We start from the raw sequence: 22923 nt of genomic DNA on the forward strand, positions 1-22923 counted from the left end.
AGTGGATTTTTAGAATCAAATTTTGCATTATTATTTTCATTCCGTAGTTTAATTGCCACAAAATGTTTAATTATTTTTTTAAACATATTTTTTGTTACTAATAAACAAACATGTACTGAAAATCAGAAAGCAGAAAAAACTTGAAATAAGAAATATGTATCTTTTTCGCATTAAATATTCATTGATATGATATATGTTAAAAAAAAATTATTTATTTTTCAAAATTGGCTTACAAAGTTAGCGCTTTTTGAACGTCAAAAAATTAAATTACATATCATGTAACTAGCTGTAATACTACTACCACATCGGAATCTGTAACGCTGAGGGAAAAACGTGGCCAGAAAACCTCCCAGCACAGGGCCCTAGTCCTACTGTTTCATGTTTTCCTTTCTTTTCTTTTTTAAATCCAGTTTGTATTACATAATTTATAGACTTAAATACAATGGTGGGTGTGGTGTTACGAACATCAGTCAAAAATCAAAATAATATTAAATAATATTAATCACTATTTGCATTATTTTGATTTTTGTTGAGTAATACACGATGTTAGTGACATCGTAACGAATCCTGAAGGGGATGTTTCAGACCATGATTCTGAGTTGATATCAAGTGGAATTTTCCGTCGCAAAAGTATGGAACTGAAAAATTTTCATGAATTTTCCGTCAGGAAATTCCACTTGATATCAACTCAGAATCATGGTCTGAATCATCCCCTTCAGTATTCGTTACGGTGTCACTAACACCTGTACATTTCGGCAGAAGGCAAGAGGGAAACCACTGCTCTGTTTTTCCTTAAGAAAGTAGCATGGAGGATGGTACAAGAGCGTGTCTCTTAAATTAGTGATGATGATATATATACTCAAGCAATATTTATTTAACTATCTAACTTTATTTGAAGTTGATTTTAAAATAATATGTTATCCCATACTACTTCTTCTATCGTGTGGGTTGTGAGGTGATTACCAACAATACGGTCACGAGCATTAATATGTATACACTTTGGTACCATGTCACATTAACTTTTTTGACAAATTGAACTGTAAGTCTCACTAAATGTCGCATATGTAGTGCGACAGAGTCCTAAAGTGGGTACATTATATTGCTCATGACTGTATGTATAATCATCGTCACAAAAATCCCTTCACCCACCAATATACTCTTGCAAGACGAGGACCGCGATCCCAACCTGCTGTCGGACGACGAGGTGTTTATGGAGTCTTCGATGACGTCTTCCGTGATGTCTCCGGCCGAGCCCGTCGTGTTGCGCGCGCATCACGTGCAGCAGACTGTCGTTAGAGGTGAGATAGGCGTGGTCTAGATCGAGAGGTTTGGGGACGAATGTGGGTAGGCGAGGTCTAGAGTGAGAAGTTTGGGGACGAAAGTGTGTAGACGTGGTCTAGAGTGAGAGGTTTGAGTACGGAAGTGGGTAGGCGAGGTCTAGAATGAGAAGTTGGGGACAAAAGGGGTCGAGAAATAGAATAGAAGGGTCGAAATGGAGAAAGGGTCGAAAAGAAGGATGATTAGGGGTGTTAAGGGTATCTCACCAGCCGAGCCCGTTGTCTTGACTGAGTCTCGTTAGAGGTGTTAGGCAAGTGAGGACTAAAGGAAGAGAAAGTGGTCGAAAATGAGAGATAGGGAGGAAGCAGCTGAGAGACAGAAAGGAGTTGAAACCGGGAGAAAGTAGGGTCGATAAAGGTAGGAGCTGGGAGTAAAAATCAACAAATATGGATGAGTAAAGTTGGGTGTTGATTTAGGGATTAGAAACGTTAAAGAGGAGTCTAGATTGAGAGAGTGTGAATATATATTTTAAAATTATATTTAAGAAAGCCCATTATAACAACTACTTTCCAAAGTGCACGAGCGCGACCCCAATTTGCTGCCCGACGAAGAGGCGTTCTACGATTCGCCCGCGTCCACTGTGACGTCATCGATGACGTCGCCGATTACGTCACCGGTTCCGGGGCCTATCGTGGCTAGGTCCACTCACGCGCCGGTACCGCAGCCTAGAGGTGAGGCGCTTGGCCGGGCTAATGTGGGATCAAAATCGTGGAGTTTTTGAGCTTAAGAGGGTAAAACAGTAAGATGTTGGGCAGACGCTGCTTAGCCGGATCAGTCATTTGAATTCACTGACGCTTTTCGCAGAGAGAGAGTCACTGTGGTCCTGTGGATCACCGGATTGCTTCTCCAACGAGGAGTGCAGGTTCGAATCCCGGTCCCGGACTTGAACCAACGAGTTATTCACTTATCTCAAGTGCAGTTTTCACTGACACAGTTGGCACGACCATTATAGACGGCGATACGGCTCACCACCTATCACGTCGGTCTAACAGAAAGCTCGGTGAGGTGTGGGTGCTTAGTTCATCTTGCGATGGATGTACTCCTGACTACCCCGTTGGGATATAGTTGTGAGCTTATGTTATGAACGCTGCTTAGCCGGATCAAACAGTGGGGCGTGATACACAAGTCACAGCAAGCGAGGCCTCAATCAAATATACTTTCATCATAGTTCCTGTTAGCAGAAACAAATGTTTAACAAGGTCATTACATCAATGGGCATTTTGGTATGTGCAAAGCCAGGGAATTGGCAAGTTATTCAGCGTTATGGTTTAGGATCAACCAGTGGGGCGTGATACACAAGTCACAGCAAGCGAGGCCTCAATCAAATATACTTTCATCATAGTTCTTGTTAGCAGAAACAAATGTTTGACAAGGTCATTACATCAATGGGCATTTTGGTATGTGCAAAGCCAGGGAATTTGCAAGTTTATTCAGCTTTAAAGCGTAAAAAAGGGCGGCTTTTTTATCGGGAAATTCTAAGAGAGTAAAGGAAGAATGGAGTTGAATGCAAAAGAATGGAGTCATATTATGTTTGTGGTTATGTTTATATTGCTAAAGTTATGTCGCTTTGTTTACAGATTAATCTTTGGGTATACTTGTCTTTTGTCGTTTGGTAAAAGTCGCTAAGTTGTCATTATCTGTGTGAAGTCGCCGTCTATGTCCGTACGGTGGCATCTGTCGCCTATATCGCTATTATCATGAAGCTCGCGTCATTGTTTAACAGAATAGCGTTGGGTTTATTTGTCATTTTGTGAAGTTGCTAAGTCATTATCTGTGTGAAGTCACCATCTTTGTCCGTCCGGTGGCATCTGTCGCCTACATCACTATTATTGTTAAGCTCGCGCCATTATATAACAAAATAGCGTTGGGTTTGTGTTTTACATTCTGTGAGCGTTCCTATTGTCGCTATCTGTGTGAAGTCGCCATCTTTGTCCGTCCGGTGGCATCTGTCGCCTACATCGCTATTATTATTAAGCTCGCGCCATTATATAACAAAATAGCGTTGGGTTTATGTTTGTCCGTCCGGTGGCATCTGTCGCCCATATTGCTATCATCATCAAGCTCGCGCCATTATATAACAAAATAGCGTTGGTTAGTCTTTTTACATTCTGTGAACATTCCTAGAACGTCATATTTGTCCGTCCGGTGGCATCTGTCGCCTACATCGCTATGATTATTAAGCTCGCGCCATTATATAACAAAATAGCGTTGGGTTTATTTTTGACATTCTGTGAGCGTTCCTATTGTCATTATGCGTGTGAAGTCGCCATCTTTGTCCGTCCGGTGGCATATGTCGCCTATATTGCTATCATCATTAAATTTCCGCTATTATATAACAAAATAGTGTTGGGTTTGTGTTTTACATTCTGTGAATGTTCCTATTGTCGCTATCTGTGTGAAGTCGCCATCTTTGTCCTTCCGGTGGCATCTTGAGTAGTGTAATAAGCCCTTTACTTGGAAACAAATATAAGTTTTATTATCAAGTAATATCGCATACATCTGTATTACCTTTTGTACCGAATATACACACATTTCTTATAAAGTAACATCGCACACATTTATATGTCGTGGCCAGATCTTAGAATTGATCATTCCGTGATGTGCTCGATCATTTCATGAATATAATATGACACGTTGGCCACATCATGATGTTGTTTGGCCAGATCAATGAAAACAAAACGTTTAACGATATGAGCAACTAAATGCATGATTAATTCATGATATGGCCAAACGTTGACAATCATATCTTAAAATTAGTAACATTATCCATCGGTTGCGGCGCTGGTATCCATTATATTTAAAACTTGATTGATATTATAATCGATGAATCAATGTAATTGTACATTTTTCCCTATCGAATATATACATAATTTTGAACCTAAGAAATTAATAAATTTTTCGCATTTTATTACACCACCTAACATGGACACCGCCTACATTAGCCATATGGCCAAACGTTGATGGAAATATCATTAAACGTTGACGTTTCAACGATATGGTCAAGTTGGCTATGTCATGAAATATGACTATTTCATGAAACGGTCGAACACATGAAATGATCAATTCTGCGATCTGGCCACGACATAATATAACAACTACCATTTTTGTCACACCTATTAGATTTATAAGTTTTACTGACTGATAACAATAATGCTTACTCACCTATTAACCATGCACCGAGCCTCTCGCTAACCCACCCCGCTTGTCACAGGTATAGCCGGTATAACCACAGACGCTAACACCCTTGAAGCCTTATCGACAAGCAAAAGAAGCACTTACGACTATCCCCGTACTGCCAATTTCGAAAACACCATAAAAAAATTCGATTCCAACGAAAACTTTAATGTAAATGACACGAAAATACACCCCAAATGTAAAGTTAGTTTGACGACAAAAATGACAGATAAATGCGATGCCTTGGATCTTCATCAAGGGCATTCTAGTAGTCGCTCGAGTCTGTATTCTATACCTTCAATAGAATGGGACGGTAGATGCAAATCAGATTTCGGTTTTCGTACCAGATCTCTGCCGAGGCAGCGTAGAAATTCCGCTCAAAAGCTTTACAGAACGCAGTCGCATAGTGGCTTTATAAATTTCGCAAAAGACCCAGAGCCTACCCATTTCCATTTGCCGCGCTGTCGCTCGTGCGGCGCGACTAACGCTTCTTACACGTGGGAATTGACAAAAGAGGAAAAATCTTGTAGGAAAGCACCCGGTTCTTTATATATGTCCGTTGATAATTTACCACAACGCTGCATCGACGAGAACAAAGCGACCCGAGTATCCGAAAAAACCATCCCGGTTTTCAAAATCGCGAAGCTTGATACCGATTTTGTCGAAAGCCAAGAGTTTAGTGAAGACAACTATTTGGGAGATCTCAACAGTTTCTCATCTGACAACCAGACTGTTATTGAAAAGATTGAAGCCAGTAGCCGACAAGACGTCACAGTTACTGAAGTAACAGTAAAAAGTGACACTGAGATTGTAAAAACTGATGAAAATGTAGCAAAACAAGGAGCAGACGATGATCTTTATCGAGCAGAATGTATTCCTGTTGTAGATGACAGAGGAGAGATAAATAACAATTCAATAGACTCGATAGAAGGAGAATATCACAGTTTTACAGACGATATGGGTTTTGATGAAGCTGTGTATGAAAGTCCTGTTAAAGAACTCGTCGAGAAAGATATCAGGGACTATTCAGTGCCTATAGATTGTTATTGTGAAGACTATAAAAAGGACAGTCCAGGAAAATCACCACAGAAACGATTAGGAACTGAGAAACCGACGGTTTTAGAACCTATATTAGAAGAATCTAAGAGTTCGTACGACGATTCTGGGAATATGTCCGGAGAGAAAATTGACTTGAAGTCCGATAAAGAAACCTCAGTTCAAGGTACAGACTTTGAACACGATTTAGGTAAAGCCAAAGAAATGAAAGTGGAAACAAAAGAAAATGAAAAAAATAGAGAAGCTGAAGAACTAAGAGAAATAGACAACTCAACTCAAACTCACAACATGGAGAGCGACGACTGCTCAGACTCGGACGAACTGGAAGACTTCGAATCAGACGAAGAAATCCCAGATGAAAAACAGCAAGTCGACATTCCGTATCACAATAAACCGAAGAAATCAGAAAATGTAGCGCACCATGTTATACAAGACCTGTTTACTAGAGCAGAGGCAGCAGTTGAACTTAAAAGTGAAATTACTGATGGGAACGCTAAGAAAGTCACAACTGATGCTTTACAAACTGAATACGTACACAGAGATAGTTATTTTGCAGCGGAAGAAGAATCTGACATAACAACGAACGAGACAGAAAGTGTAAGCAACGTCGTACAGACAGCTGTGGATATTTATTGTATAGACGAAGAAGAAGTAGACCACGCTATAGTCGATAGTGTTTACAATAATGTCTTTGAAATACTGTCAACTGATGCCATAAGTACCGAAACTAAAAGAGGAAGTTCTGTCGACTATAGTATCAGCTCAACAGTAGAACTGAGAAGCTTCGATTCGACGGCTGAATTTGAAAAATATGAAGTCATAGCGGACGTTGTTACTTCGCTATTGAATAAGATTGATTTTCAAAGTGATAATAAGGATGTGTACGTAAACCTGCCAAAGCAACATGTTGGAAGTCATTTTGATGAACAGAAGAATCTGGAAGCAGCAGAAGAACTAGAAATTGATGAAATTCGTGATTTGAAAGCTGCAAATTCTTTTACTAATCAAAATGATGCACATGAAAATATGGACGTTGAAAGTAATGAACCGAAACAGACCTTTGAAACTACAAATGACGCAAGAAGTGATGTTCGTTGTGAAGAACATAAAGGCGATAATTTTAAAGACGTTGATAATATTCAGACCGATGAAAAACCAACAGGCTACGTAGAATTTTCAATGGCAAAATTCATGCATACTCTACCGGAAAATGACGATTACTCCAAAATGAATGCACAAAATGAATTTCAATTTGACTACGACACGAGTAATGATTCAGAAAATTACGGTTCAGCGGAAGCATCGCTTTCAATAGCAAAAGAAGAAAATATTGACACTATAAGTGAACTAGTTGACCCAAAAGAACAGATAGAAAATAACAATGATATACAAGAAAATAAACAAGATATAAACGCTAAACCGATTCACACTTTACCTGAAGACGCCCATGAAAATGTTCAAAATAGCAATGAGCAAAGTGAGTCAACGGAAGATTCAAACAATAACAGTAATTTACATATCACAGAAGACTTTTCAATTGCAAAAATCATTCAAGACATTGAACTTAATGTTAATCTTAATGAAACTGTACTGACAGATGCTAGCGATACAGAGTTATCTCACACACATAAAATTATAGAAGGTATCCTTTACTACATTTTTGATCAGGCATTCTTTACTTTGAAGGATAAAGCCAAAGCGCTCAAAGTGCATAAGAAGGTTGTAACTGTTGTGGCTGATGCAGAAGACATTCTGCTTACAGCAGCACCCGCCTTACTAGGACATATCTCGATAGATACAGACGAAAATATTATAAAACCTACAGAAAAAGTCTTTAACGCCGAGCAAAATTACTTCGACAAGGACAGATGTCTAGAAGAAATAGAGTTGTGCCTAAATACTATTGTAAAAGAGCAGGATAACATTAATTGTATCTCTAATTTAGAACCGATTACAGTTGAAACTGTTGATGAAAGTCAAATTGTTAAAGAAATGCACACACGAAACAATACAAACGACGAGAATGATGATAACGATATGAAAGTGTCGGCAAACAGTGAAACAGAATTTCCTGTCTTTCATAAAGAGATTGAAACAGCTTCAGACATTCATCAATCTACTTTCAATAAAGAAATGACACCGATGACTTCAGAAATTAAAGCTGAAGACAAAGATAAAATTGAAAATATCCCAGATACAAAGATATCGACCGATCTCGAGGCAGACACGCCTGCACTTGCAGAAATCGTAGTTAAAGAAACAAGCAGAATTCAATTATTAGATAGTGATCAATCTAGCACACTTGATGAAAAAAAGGACCCTGTGATTACAATTCAAGATGTCAACATTGAAAATGAAGGCACAATTAACAAACTTGAAGACATAGAAAAGCCTGCAAATTTAGATACAGACATTTGTATACATGAAGTACCCGATTATATCGATGCCTCAGTCAGTTGCCATCAAATGGAACAGATCGATCTGATCAAAACTTCAGATATAGGCATTGACGCCGATGATTTATTAACATCAGAAAATTGTACACAGTATGATGAAAAGTCTGCAATAGCTGAACATATTGACATCAATTCAGATGCTAACAACACAGTTAAGTTCAACAAAAATGAGTTTCTAAACATTTTAGACGACGAAGTTTATGCAGCGGAGTGTGCTGAAAATACAACAGCTTTAGATGTTACCCACAACAATTCCACTCTTCAAGATGACGATTTCAATACTGCGTCTCAAAATATACACGAGGAAAGCGTAGATGTAGCTTCAGCCATAATGGCACACATGACTGAGGTTCTAGAGCTGTCTATACCTTACGACCCTGAAAGAGAAGCCATTGAAGAGCATAATATTAACGAAACGTTTATTCTAGAGAATAAAGATATGAATACTGCGTTCTTGGAATACAGCAGATCGTCTTCACCGAACAGAGAGACGTCCATTTTTGAAGTGTGCACAGAATCGCCTATAAGGAACCCTTCAGACACTTTTATTGGAGAAGATCTAAGCGTTTTATATGAGAAAGATGACACGTTACTCGGTTCGCCGTTTGTCAAACAGGGGTCGGTTATATCTATGTCTCAAACAGTACATAGCGGAGGCATTAAATATTGGGTCTCCTTCGATGATAGCCTCACGGAAGTCAAAGAAAAACGAACATTTAAATCTTTACGAAGATCTAAAGAAAACAGCTTCCCAAGTTTTGTTACTGTCGATTTTAATAGCAAAGATACAAAGAATGTTGAAGAGGAATATGTAGACGCGTTCCAGATAGACACTTTTAAACGACGCAGCGTTTTGAATTTCAACCAATCGGAAGCGAGTAATTTGAAAATGGATGATCTCAGGCACAATTTCAACCAATCGCAACGCGATAATTCGAAAGTGGAAGAGTCTTTCGCATCGTGCACGTCCACAGATTATAATACGTGTGAATCGGGGCAAAATTCCAAATTGGAATCGAGTGAGCTTCAAAAGAAGTTGCTGTACGATTCTCGTACGGACTTACACACAACATCTGTCAAACGCCAATATGCTAGTTGGCCGCCGTTCGAAGATACATTATTTTACAGAATAATTTCGAAGTTTAGGATGTCCGAAAGTTTTGATCCTAGTGATTTTGAACATATACAAATTGATTAGTTATAGGCGTCAAGAATCATGCGATTTTCATACGAATTTAAACTGGAAACTAGGGGGTTAAAATGGCCACATCGACGCAATTCATCTAAGAAAGCAATATTGCTATTTGACATTTGTTTGCATTGCGCACTCACTTTTATATGCGCAAATGTCAAATTGCCATATTGCTTTTTTACAGCTAGCGTTTTCCAGATAACTTATTATGGTATATACCAAAAAAGTAATAAGGGTTAAGGTTATCCCGTCGGACCACAATTTACATTTTTATTGATATTTATTATTGAATACAGAACACGGTAAAGTATCATTTAATATTACGCGTAAAATTGGCATTCGGGAATGGTGAAAATATTTTATAAGACGTTTTTCATTTAGTTTTACAAAAATGCATGTTTTGTGTTTTCTTTTTGTATTGCGTTTGTGATTATTTTGTGTTTGTAAAGTCTGCAACTCACAAAAACGCTTTGGATGGAATGTTACTGTTTACATTTTAAAATTTGCTCTACTTTAATGGGAATTTTTTAAGAAAATTTATGGGAAATTATTGCAAATACAATTGCATGTGGGACCACTTTAAGTCACACTTGGGACCACTTTAAGTCACACTTTGGGACCACTTTGGTTTACACTTTGAAGGTAATTCAACCCGAAATTGATTCACAAACCTGAAGTATTTTTGTGACGTACAGAATATGTGTTAAGTGTATGTATGTGCTTGTGATATGATTGTCTTTTCTAATTAAAGTGGATTTAATACATTTTTGTGTTTGGTTTCATTAAAAATAATATAAAATACAGCATTCAATAAAATGGCCCCAAATCCTTCAGACACCTCCTAATTTTACTTTTCGGCGGATAAGAAAATGACAGATGTAACTTAAAATAAAATTAGATGGTGTTTATAGGAATTAGCACCAATGTAATACTGTATTTTATAATTTAGTTTTTAATATTTTAACTAACCTTATGTTTGGTATCATGATTTTAATGCTGACCTATTTTTTCATCTTCTATCGTTTGGGTTGTGAGGTGGATTACCAACCTCAGCGACTCTGGTGTCAGGGTTATTCATATTAAAATCATGATATATATATTTTTTTGGATGACAAATAAGCTGATCACAGTTATATAAATGAAGACTGAAAACTATATCCGGTCAAACAAAAATATATCGTTTTAAGATATTATTTTTGTATGTCCTTTCCATATTTCGGCATAAATATGGAGTACCTATCACGTTGGTCTAACAGAAAGCTCGGTGAGGTGTGGGTACTTAGTTCATCTTGCTATGGATGTACCTCGCACTACCCCGATTTAAATTCAAAAATATCTTTATTCAGTAGGTAAGACGGTTACAATTAACCCCCGCCGGCGTGGTCGACGACTTCCCTCAATCAGCGCTTATCGCTATCGACCCAGGGTCGATCAATTCTTTCAAATATTTTTCCTCTCAGACGACGCCCTGAGCCGAGGTTCGCGCCCAACTGGGCACCCTCAGGCCCGTTGTCTTAAACGTTGTACCGGGTGAGAGCCTTCAGCGCTCCCCATTTGTCTGGCCAAGTAATCAATGCCATACAATTAAAATTTTAACATCAGCTTCTCACAACCTGTATAGCCGGGGAAAAGAAGAGATTATTGTACTTCTATGATCAGTTTATTTGTCAGTACGGTGTGCGTGCACGCATGGTTTTGGTTTAGCTTTCGGATGGTTTCGCGAGAGTTTCATACTATTCACAGCCACGAAGGGTAAGTGACGCTTCACACTTTATTTTGCATGGCTTCTGGCACTAAAACCTATTATGTGCCGTTCCCGGGAATATTCCCAAAGTGGGAATGATCCCAAAGTGGGAATGTTCCCAAAGTGGGAATGTTTCCAAAGTGGGAATGATCCCAAAGTGGGAATGTTTCCAAAGTGGGAATGATCCTAAAGTGGGAATGTTCCCAAAGTGGGAATGTTCCCGTTGTAAAAACCCTTTAATACAAAGGACACTGGCTGCTTTTCTTTCTAAAATTGTTCTTTCTTGTACTCTGGTGTTCTTTGGCTAAAGGTTGGGTAATAAAGCTGTTATTTCATCATGTTTGCGCCTCTTTACTGCCAGGAAATACTTTGGTATCCAAAGCGGGAGTATTCTCGGGAACGGCACTTCAGTCTATGTTTCCAAAAAAAATATACAGATGGCGCTGTTAAGATTTATCGCGATAATTACCTTATTGCCCCGAGTAATGATACTCGGGTACATAATTATTCGAAAATATAATATAATGGCGGAGGAATATATAAAAATAATTACACATACATACATACATACATAAACTCACGCCCGTAATCCCTAATGGGGTGGGCAGAGCCACAAGTAATCAAAGACAACTTGCAGCCACTGTTGATACGATGTCGTAAGCTGGATATATGATGAACCTTATGGTGATAAGGGATCAGCCTATCGCCCATAACATTAGTCCATCATGTTAGAGGACACAATCCCTTTGTCGGTTTTTACGACATGCCCGGGAAGACAAGCAGCTGAACGTTTTCTATGTTTTTTATTTGCTCCCAGAACAGCATAGAAGCATAAAAATAATTATACCATGATATTTGGATCACACAGAATTCTATTGATACCTTATATTGCTTCTCTTTATTTTGATCAGAATAATAATGGGTGGAAGATGTGTTGTGCCTGGGTGTAATAACAAGGGTCATCATTTACTCCCCAAAAACAAAGATAAAAGTTGCTGATGTCTGTTATCCATCAAATTAGAAGGTTAAACGAAGGAAAATCTGTACAGCGCCATCTGTACTTTTGTTGGAGAACGTAGCCTGGACAGTCCCTTATTATGTTTTAATAAGTTGATAATGGTGCTAATTCCTGTAAATACCATCTAATTTTATTTTAAGTTATATCTGTCATTTTCTTATCCGCCGAAAAGGAAAGGGACGGGTAATCGACAAGCATAAAATTTATGGAACACACGTCAATTTTAAGCACAAATCTAAACCAACCGTCTAAAAATTTTACACCCGTCAATAACCCGACATAGTAAAGTAGACAGCACGTCAAACGGATTGCATACCAGCGACGTACCTTTTGATTCGCCCGGGTTATTCATTCATTTACTCATTCTTCATAAAATTAAGAGCTGTGAATCATCCGTCCCTTTCCTTTTCGACGGATATGAAAATGACGGATATAACTTAAAATAAAATTAGGCGGTGTCTGCAGGAATCGGGGCCAATGTAAAACGATTCTCCTAGAGGGTTAAAATGGCCACATTGAAGCAATTCATCTAAGAAAGCAATATTGTTTGCATTATGCACTTACATACTACTTATACTTACTTTTAACTATTACACATACACTACACACACATTACTTTTACACTTACTATTTTTAACTTACTTTTTATATGTGCAAATGTCAAATTAATGAGTTGGAGCCATCTGCGGCAAATCTACAATAAGTCACGTCAAAAAAAAGCAAATGTCAAATTGCAATATTGCCTTCTTAGATGAATTGCTTCGATGTGGCCATTTTAACCCCTCTGATTACAGGGGGAAATAGTTGTTAGTGATATACAGGATGTAAGTGAAACCGTAATTAAAAATTATTAAAAAGCATAATACCCGCAAACATAATGTAGCGTTCGCGTTGTTCGATTTACATTGCGGCGCAGCGAAAATTCAAATTATTCATTAAACATTTGAGACAAGAAGACCTACCATCGTTTTTATTAGGGTTCCAAATCTCAAAAGCTAAAACGGAACCCTTATAGAATCAATTTGTTGTCTGTCCGTCTGTTAGTACAATTATCATTTTCTATTATATTTTATTTGTTCACCTTAGCCCCGATTCCTGCAGACACCTCCAAATTTTATTTTAAGTTATACCTGTCATTTTCCTCTCCGCCAAAAAGGAAAGGGACGGGTGAATGCCAACTGTTAATTTAAATAAATAAATTTAAAAAATAAATAAATTTTGCAATAAATAAATTTTAAATAGAATGATTAAATGACCCGGGCGATTAAAATAGCCACGCTGATATGCAACCCGTGTGCTGTCAAGTTAATTCTGTCGGGTTATTGGCCAATGTAAAATTTTGGGAGCGGGTTTTTAAATTCCTGCCTAATATTGACGTGTGTTCCATAAATTTCATGTCGATTGCCCGTCCCTTTCTTTTTCGGCGGATAAGAAAATGACAGATATATCTTAAAATTAGACGATGTGTACAGGAAACAGCAGAATTAGAACTTTTTTTTTATTTATTTCGTTACGTTGACACTTACAACCTGTTTAGTAACGATGTAGATAGGTCTATAGTTTATTTCTAAGGTGTTGCCATGTTTAATAATATGTCTTTTTTTTCTACAGGAGAGCACACTGTCAATGGTGACCATTCTGATGCACATCAGAGTACATTCTCTCACAGCAGTAAAGAGGTAAGACCGTTGAAAGTACTGTTGCTGAAGTATCGATTCTTACCAGGGTATACGGCAACGGTTTCCGTGGTCCAGCGGTTTGAGCGTTACGCTCGCGATCCGGAGGTCCTGGGTTCAAATCCCGGTGGGGGACATATCATAAAACTCACTTTGTAGTTTTACTCCGAAAATTAAAATGTTTATACTATGGTACACGTTAGTATGGGCACGGTAAGCCGTTGGTCCCGGTTATTAGCCGTAAAAACACCTCCACCAATCCGCAGTGGAGCAGCGTGGTGGAGTATGCTCCGTACCCCCTCCGGTTGATTGAGGGGAGGCCTGTGCCCAGCAGTGGGACGTATATAGGCTGTTTATGTATATATACTATGGTAACATGCACAATGTCAATACTTATAAGAAATATGATGTTCCATCCTTCTTTTTTCGCTTTGAGCTTCTATTTTTGCAAGTTTTTACGACGCACTTCCCCATGTTGTCAGTTCGGCGCCTAATCGCGCACTGAGGTGAAGTACTGCCAACGTCGGCATATTAACAGTGACTTTGCGTCCCACTTTTTGAGCGCTGATGTTCAATCTACGGTAGTAGTAAATCTATGGGTTACGGATGTGAGTTTATGTATGTATATATATGCTCTTTACAGTACCTTCCTGCGATGACGTGGCCAAGATGGCTGAACGGGGTATGAATGGTGTTTCAGAGTGGCTTTACGATCATGCATAAAGAATGCCTGATTACATAACCTAACCTTTTCAACACATAGATTAAAAAATAAATCATATCTTCCCTCTCTGTATCTCTGTAGTCATTGTGGTCCTGTGGTACACCGGCTTGCTTCTTGGAAGCGACGGTTCGAAACCCAGCACCGGACTTTGCGATGGATGTATCTCTGCCTACCCCAATTGGGATATAGTCGTGAGCTTATGTTGCGCTTCCCTCTCTCTCTGATCTCTGTTAGAGATAATCCATCCCATCTTTTGTAACATCTTTTCGCTTTGTTTTCGTTTTAGCCAGTAGTGACTAAGCTCTTTAAATAAAGCTCTTTATCTTTTTATGTGGCGCCATCTGTTGCATGTGAGCGGAACTAGGTGGCCAACTAGTTGGGTCCGCTACAGATTAAAAAAAAAAGTTAGTAGTCGTTACATGAGCAATGTCAGGGGCCTTTAACGGTTCGATAGTAACTCTGACACCAGAGTTGAAGGGGTTGGTAATCCACCTCACAACCCACACGATAGAAGTTCCATACTATTGCGACGGAAAATTCCACTTGATATCAACTCAGAATCATAATCGGAATCATCCATCATAGTTTTCGTTACGATGTCACTAACACCCTGTATAACTGTTATCCACGAAATTAGAAGGTGAAACAAAGGCAACGTTATACAGCTCCATCATTTATTTTTTTTGGAAGATGTTTTTACTCCGTTGTACAGTCATGAGCAATATAATGTACCCACTTTAGGACTCTGTCGCACTAACATATTTGACGTTTAGTGAGACTTACAGTTCAATTTGTCAACAAAGTTAATGTGACATGGTACCAAAGTGTATACATATTAATGCTCGTGACCATACTGAGCTGAATAGTTGGTAACTTATAAACGTCTGACCTTACAGGGCTCGCCATCAAAGGAGGTGTCTACCGAGGACTCGCCGAAGAAAGATAAGAAGAAGAAGAAGGGACTCCGGACGCCCTCGTTCCTGAAGAAGAAGAAGGAGAAGAAGAAGGAAAAGTCCAGCACGCCGCAGCCCGCCTAGAGGTATATATATACACACACATCATCATCATCATCATTGGCCTTATACGTCTGTTTCAGACGATTTATGACTTTTAACGCGGCTCAATTACTTAAGTATGTTGTCCTCTCTACCAGTTGCCGTGCCCTAACCGGGTCCATGTTGATACAATAATACTTATTTCTTTATTTTTATAACAGCACAATTTGTACGAACACATGGTCGCATTAAAACATTTCTATTTCTATGTAAGACAATACCCATCCTTATGTTAGACCAAAAAATAATAAATAATTACCTCTCTTTTCTTCCAGATAAAACTAAAAATCGACACTGCCATCTCGCTTTCAATATACTTGTAATTTTAACTAAGGTTTGGACAGCATTGTGCCACTTGACACTGTATCTGTTATTTGGGGCTTCACAGGGACGTATTTAGGAGTTGTGGCGGACAAGCGCCATCTAGCGTACGTTTTATGAACCAATAGAGTATTTCACCGGGTCAAAGATACATTTTTAAAATGCTAACTTACAAATAGAAGCAAGTCTAAGCGTGGTATTAATAAACGAATCTCAGCTGAGACTGCCCTCAACTCCTCAAGATCATGCTCAAGTCCCTGTTTTTATATGAGAACTGTCACATTGACATGATTTTGACATGATCATTGACAGTCTCGAAGCTGAGATTAGTTTATTAATCCCATGTTAAAATGATAACTTACAAATAGAAGCAAGTCTAAGCGTGGTAATAAACTAATCTCAGCTTCGAGGCTGTCCTCAAAATCATGTCAATGTAACAGTTCTTTATAAAAACAGGGACTTGAGCTGTCTTAAGGGCAGTCTCAGCTGTGATACACATACATAAACTCACGCCCGTAATCCCTAATGGGGTGGGCAGAGCCACAAGTAATCAAAGACAACTTGCAGCCACTGTTGATACTGTTGTTGTGATTAGTTTATTAATACCACCCTAAGATGACCAAAAATCAATCTCATTTTGCTTTTAGACTTATTGTTAAATAATCCGCAAATAAAATTCGAAAATGAGTACCTGTAACGCTTTTATTGATACAAATTCCAAAGAAAACGTTCGTTTTGACGTTGGATTCATATTTTTTAAATAATCACTAACCGCGTCCGTCACTAAATACGCCCCTGGCTTAGAGTGTATATACGTCATTTAGATATTGTTATAACGTATAAATAGACTCCAGATCATACGCTAGTTTCTATGGAATTATCGTCTTGTTGTCCCATTATTGGTCTGGCAGAAAGAGACAAAAATTATGGTCACATGAGCTTATTTAGACCAGGAGTCAAAAGATGGATTGCTTCAATGTGGCCCCTTTTCAACCCCTAGGTGTTAAAAATAGGCCACATTGGAGCGATTTATTAAAAAAGCAGTCAAATTGCTTGCGCATGTAGAAAGCAAGTGCGCAATGTCAACAAATATCAAATAGCAATATTGTTTTTTGAATGTATTGCTTCAATGTGGCCTTTTTAAACCTATGCGGGGTTAAATGAGTTCAATAAACCCCAAGCCGTGTGAGTTTTTAAAACCAACTTCAATATACTCCTGTGTTGAACTAGCGGCACCCTATGATGGCCGTTTTGACGTTTGTTTAGCTCATCAAGGTTCGCTTTATTTAATGCTATAGTGATGGTGCAAATTGCTGTACTTTATTGTGTTAAAAACGGCCATCATAGGGTGCCGCTAGTTTAGGCAACATTTTTTGCTTATTAATTAATGCCAATGTTGCCAAAAAGCGAATTAACTTATTTTTTGCTTTTGCCAATGTAAGGCCGGACCGAAAATAGTTTTGGAAATTCTGCCTGAAGATTGTTATGTAAATGTCGGGAATGGTCAACAACTTATGTAAGCGTGATATCAAACGGCAAGAGTAGAGAGCATACCTCATTGTGTTGCTCTGATGCGAAGTGCGTTCAGTGAGCGACCATAATAGGACAACGGAAAGAATATTCTGGGTCACTCTAGAAGGTCAAATTTCTTGTTTATTTCTTTACCATAACCAATTGTAAACTTAAACGCACGCGATCCCCTCTGCCGAAGTGCCTGAATCGGTTCGTGTTCTAATTGTGTGACGATTTTGTCTTGAATGAAAACAGATGTTAAATATAAATTATTGATATTTTATATGAATTGCTTCAATGTACGATAAATTGTAGCTTAAAAATGACCCTTATAGAGCCTGAAAAGGCCACATTGAAGCAGTTCATCTAAAAAGCTTTACTGCTATTTGTTATTTATTGACAATGCGCACTTACTTTTATATGCCGAAACGTTAAATTTTTATATGAACTGCTTCAATGGAATCAACGAAAAATTTGACCTTAAAAATGACCATTTTAGACCAGTTCATATAATGAAGTGTGTAACAAACATTCTTTGCTACTCGTAATTTCTTTAGAAATTAGATATGTTTAGAAACTAATAATTGGTATGAACAAAAAAGTATTTGGTATGACCCCTGAGGGGTTAAAAAGGCCACATTAGGGCAATTCATCCAAATATTGCAATTTGGCATTTGCGTATATGAAAGTGAGTGCGCCATGCCAACAAATGTCAATAAGCAATATTCAGTTTTTAGGTGAAATGCTCCAATGTGGCCTTTTTAACCCCCCTGGTACAGCTTGTTTAATCTTTAAGGTTATTGTGTATCTTTGTAATAGCATCATGCCTGTATCCCCGAAGGGGTAGGCGGAAGTGTATAGTAGATGTTTATAATTTATGATCCAAACATGAATTCGGAAATCATTGGTTAATTCGAACCTGCGACCTCACAGCGAGAGACAAGCGTTCTTGCAACTGATCTAACATGGGTACGTCACAATAACCATGGTATAAAAAAATCAGGTATGCTCAAAAGTGACAGCTAACATTTCAAAGTTAGCCCAGTTGACGTCATCCCACCCTGCGTTGCCATTTCGTAAAAAATAAATTACCCACGACCATAATTTTTATATTTATTATGCAAGGAAATTTTGAACATTTAGTAAAAGAGTTACTTACAGTTTTATGATTTTTATATATGTGACAAGTAATAGTAATTAAATACATAAGTCAGTAATTCACTTAATTTTAAATAATAAAATTTACCTCCTTGGAATGTTGGAGATACCAATTGAATGGTAACACTTACGTCATCAAAGGGCTAGCAATGGCGGCTTGTCATAGGATTGAGCATACCTGGTCTTCTTATACCATGACAACATTATATTGGTACATAATAATCTTAATGATTTTAAAATAGATCAAAAAAATCAAACCTTTTCAGAGACAAATATACTTTAAAAACTGAAAGTATTTTTGCCCTAAAAAGTTTCGATTGAATTCTTACACAACAATAAATAATGATTTTTTGTCAACTTGTTTTTATATACGTAATATCTAGCCCCACCTTGGCAACTATGTTGGTTAGGCTGCTAACAGTTTTGACTTTACTTATGTGACTTCACCCTATCAGCTTATTCGGGTGGGCAGAAAAACTGTCTTGCAAGAATGAAAAAGTATTTAAAAGCAAGCTACTTCAAAACTCCAATCGAGTTTGCAACTTTTTGTATAATTCTTACATGAATTTTTAATTCTTTGTGTTGTTAATAAACTATTCATGTGATTTTATCAAAAACGGTCCCGTCAAAATCAAGAATTTAATTGAAAGTGTGCATAGTTCTAGAAGTGTCCGTATAATTAAAAAATATATTTCAATGAAGTCTCATAAGTTTTGTCAAAGTATAAAATTGAATAGATGGCGCTTTCTTCCGAGCAAGTTGGCGAGTATGCTCGGTGCACGTAGGGTTAAGAGCTAAGTAGACAGCCTTCTTTATTTAATTGTCGATTTTTTCTTTTCTTATGACTTGCCAAACCGATTCTTATGTCTATGTCTTATTCAATCTACTTTTCTTAATTTTTCTGTTGAGTATGACTTCATCGAAATATGTATTAAATTTACTTACTTAAACATCTACTTAATGAATTTAAAAAATAAATAAATTGTTAGAAAAGTGGGTCCCGAATTTCACCTAAAGTGTTCCCAAGATAAGTCGGCTCAAAGTGTAAAGTGGTCCCAAAATAAAGCAAAGTGGGCTCAAAAATTAAACATATTTGGTACAGTCATACTAATCAGACTTTGGTGCATTCTATACAAGTATTCTTTCGGCATGTAATGCTTCACGTTAGGGCCAGAGGTGACACGGCCCTTGCCATTTGTGCTTTTAAAAATATTATCGTCCTTCAAATATGATAAGTATAAAAAAATAAATATTTATATTTTCAATGGAAACGGTTCTTTGCCCAATTGCAATGCGCAGTTTAGGCTGATATTACTAGAATTTACTTGTGTTTTAAAGCCAATAATATTGATTACATGGTTCAGACATTTGATGCTTACGCCCGTCTTCTAAGATGTTAATTCCAACATTTCTCGACTCCACAGTTGAGGCGACCTCAAGGTCTTCCTCGAACTAAGCTCAAAATCGGTATTCTCAGACGGCGCCTCAACCTTACATCGAGTTTACTCCAGTAAGGCATGACGTAATTTTCGTATTATTATGTTGGCAGTATGACATGCTCGACTCCAGTGAGTAAAGTCCTCGAGGGCGTAAATGTCAACTTGCTGAGGCAGAGACGAGTGAACGCTTTATGCGGGTGATAATTAGTGTCTACTGTTTCACGGAATAAGTTGATTGATTGTCCTAAAGACTAGTTATGAAGGCTTACATACCTACTTATTTCTTTAAGCTTTTGTATTGGTACCATTAGTAATCGATATTGAAGAGCGCGGTCTTCTAACACATATGTTGTTCACTTAACAGAAGGTTGTACCTTTTTGCTGCAATAAATAACTTTTCTTTTTACAGTATCGATATATATTATATTTTTTATACTTATTATATTTAAATGATTATTATGAAATAGTAAAGTTGTTACTGTACATTTTCTGTTGTAATATCATCAGAAAATGTGAATAACGACTCGTTATACAAATATAATATATGTTAGCACTCTATTATAATAAAATAAGAATTATCGGCTAGCTTATGTTTGTAGAATTTTAATTTATTATTTTTCGAACTTGACGAGACTGGTCGTTTTAATTCTGTTAAAAAAAATATTTTTCATTTTTCAAGCTCTTTAATGGGAGAGCAAAAGAAATGTGTCCCACCGCGAACGACGCCTAAAAAGTATATTTTATTTTAATAAAAAAAAATGTAAAATATTAAAATACTTAAGAGCTTGAAACTTACTTGCAGACTTTACAATACGTTTTTTTTTCTACACTACAGTAAAAATATCATAATGCAAAAGAATTAAAACGATCGAGTCATTAAAATCATGTATCCAGTACATTAAGCGATTTACAGCATGTTGTTAAAGGGTCCATATTTTTTTTTAACAGAAAAATGCTATATTTTTTATTATTTTATTTTACCGTAAAGGGCCCCGACAATTTGACATTGCCTAGAATTAGTCTAGCGTTGATAAAATGACAAGTTGTTTTTTTTATTATATACATAGGGTGTTCGGTGCCTGGACACGAGATTTTATTCAAAAGCGTTGACGTAATAGGCTGAACACCCTGTAATTTAAGAAAATGTACTCTTAACAGGCATTGCAATTTTATGTATTTTTTAAAATAAAATAAATTATTAGTTTTATCGCTGTTTTTTTCTTATCTATCACCTCCTGTCGGAATGCTAGGAGATATATTGAATTCTGGTACTGTAATGTTAAGTCTTAGCTTAAAAGAGGTTATGTTATTTCTATCGTGTATTTTTTTATTTCTAAAATATATGCTATTTGGAAGATTTATTGTTAACAACGTTGTTTCATTTTTTATTAGATTGTTGTGATTTAGGTATGGTCGATATTTGTTTTGTGGGGGTCGAATATTGCAATACAAATATATGCTGATTCTTACTCTGCTCCAAATACTGGGTGTTAGAGACATGGTACCGTACACTGAGGGAGATAATTCTAAGGGGTGATTCAGACCATGATTCTAAGTTGATCAAGTGGAATTTTCTGTCGCAAAAATATGGAACTGAAAATAATTTAAAGAAACACTTAAATGTTCATAGAAAAAATCCGATTGATATTAACTCAGAATTATGAGCAGAATCATCCCGCTCAGTATTCGGTACAATGTCACTATCACTGCAAAAAAAATATATTAAAATTAATTAAAAAAAAAAAAAAAATAATAATAATAAAAAAGTTTATTTAGGTAAAATCTACGACACACATATACATTAAATAAACACCAAAAGCCTTCAACCACGGGCGTCATTTAATTAGAATAAATAATCTTTTTGATTATGCCTATTTAATTTAAACGTAAAAATGTACAACGTAGTGTAGGTCGCCCTTGGGCTAGACGGAGTGAAGACATCTTTAAGGTGGAGGAGAATATCCGAGGACAGGGGTCAGCGGCGTACCGTAGGAGAGGCCTATATCCAGCAGAGGACATAAGCCGTTGATGATATTATTTGTAGGTTTGCCGCAAAATTGAATTAACTACTTTTTTTATTTTTATTTATTTATTAGGCACATCAACAGTACAAACACACAACAATTAATAAAACTTTCTTAAGGCTAGTACTAGTGTTTGCACCAATTACAGACGTGCACAACTTATGTAATTAACATGAATGTAGAATTTGTTTTAAAAAAATAAATAAAAAATTAACGGAATAACAAAAGGTATGAAAAGTTACAGCCAGGCAACACTACAACAACAAAAAAAAGAAGAATAGGTACAAGAAAAAAAAAACTACTATTTTTTTCTATTAAACCAGTTAAACTACTTGACGGGACAAATGAGGAGCGCTGAGGGCTCTCATCCGGTACAAAATTTAAGATAACAGGCCTGAGGGAGCTGCGTTGGGCGCGCACCTCAGCTGATTTGGATTATTATTTGAAAGAATTAATCAGTCCTAATGAGTCGATAGCGATAAGCGCTGAATGAGGGAAGTCTATTTGCTCAGTCTGCAATAAATTCTCCCACTTCTGGGCAATGTCCAACCAGTGATCTTCCGTCTCAGTGATAACGTCGGACTTGCGCGATTAATTTGCCCTCTAAGCAAATATTTTGGCCGCTATTCAAATATTGTTTTGCAAAATTCACCCCTATCGAACAAAACTTAGGCATAAGTTTGAATGTGGCGTGGCTTTTGATGGAGTAAAAGTATGTATTTTCTTATTAAAATTTGGAATAATTAGAACCAATTGTATGCATTTGAAAGTAATATATTTGTTGCCATTGCCAGCTTAAAAATAAGGGACCACTTTAGAGGAAAACGTAATAAAATAATCTAAAATAATATTGTGTTCCTAAAGTGTACTTTGAAACGACCCAGAATTTCTAAAGTGGTCCCAAAATTTCCAAAGTGGTCCCACTTTGTGTCTTGTGGAAATGCATTCATAAAATTCGTTTTATGAAAAACGTAATTAATTAATTATTAAACAATGAGTTTTTACTATGGTATGATATATATTTTAAGTCAAAGCA

General features: G+C 37.1%; 3 protein-coding genes across 11 annotated transcripts in view; all 3 read left to right on the forward strand.

Annotated features, from left to right (window-relative positions):
* The window catches only part of LOC126378838 (protein hu-li tai shao), a 101281-nt gene extending 80211 nt beyond the window's left edge, over positions 1–21070 (forward strand). For 5 of the 8 annotated variants that reach the window (XM_050027270.1, XM_050027275.1, XM_050027273.1 and 2 more), the window contains 4 exons: positions 13590–13657; positions 14298–14336; positions 15275–15417; positions 15709–21070. In XM_050027270.1, coding sequence (XP_049883227.1) covers positions 13590–13657; positions 14298–14336; positions 15275–15415 — 248 coding nt within the window. In that variant the 3' untranslated portion in view covers positions 15416–15417; positions 15709–21070. Of the gene's footprint in view, positions 1–13589; positions 13658–14297; positions 14337–15274; positions 15418–15708 lie in introns of those variants that run through there. The other 3 variants (XM_050027274.1, XM_050027276.1, XM_050027277.1) reach the window with 2 other exon arrangements.
* Positions 1–22923, forward strand: part of LOC126379011 (uncharacterized) — a 113598-nt gene that overhangs the window by 84657 nt on the left and 6018 nt on the right. The gene's annotated exons all lie outside the window — the stretch shown is intronic.
* Positions 4482–9566, forward strand: LOC126378804 (uncharacterized). Its single transcript, XM_050027202.1, has one exon. The coding sequence runs from the start codon at positions 4735–4737 to the stop codon at positions 9220–9222; it is 4488 nt and encodes a 1495-aa protein (XP_049883159.1). The 5' UTR covers positions 4482–4734; the 3' UTR covers positions 9223–9566.

The sequence above is a fragment of the Pectinophora gossypiella genome, chromosome 27, assembly GCF_024362695.1.
Source record: "Pectinophora gossypiella chromosome 27, ilPecGoss1.1, whole genome shotgun sequence".
Classification (NCBI taxonomy): domain Eukaryota; kingdom Metazoa; phylum Arthropoda; class Insecta; order Lepidoptera; family Gelechiidae; genus Pectinophora; species Pectinophora gossypiella.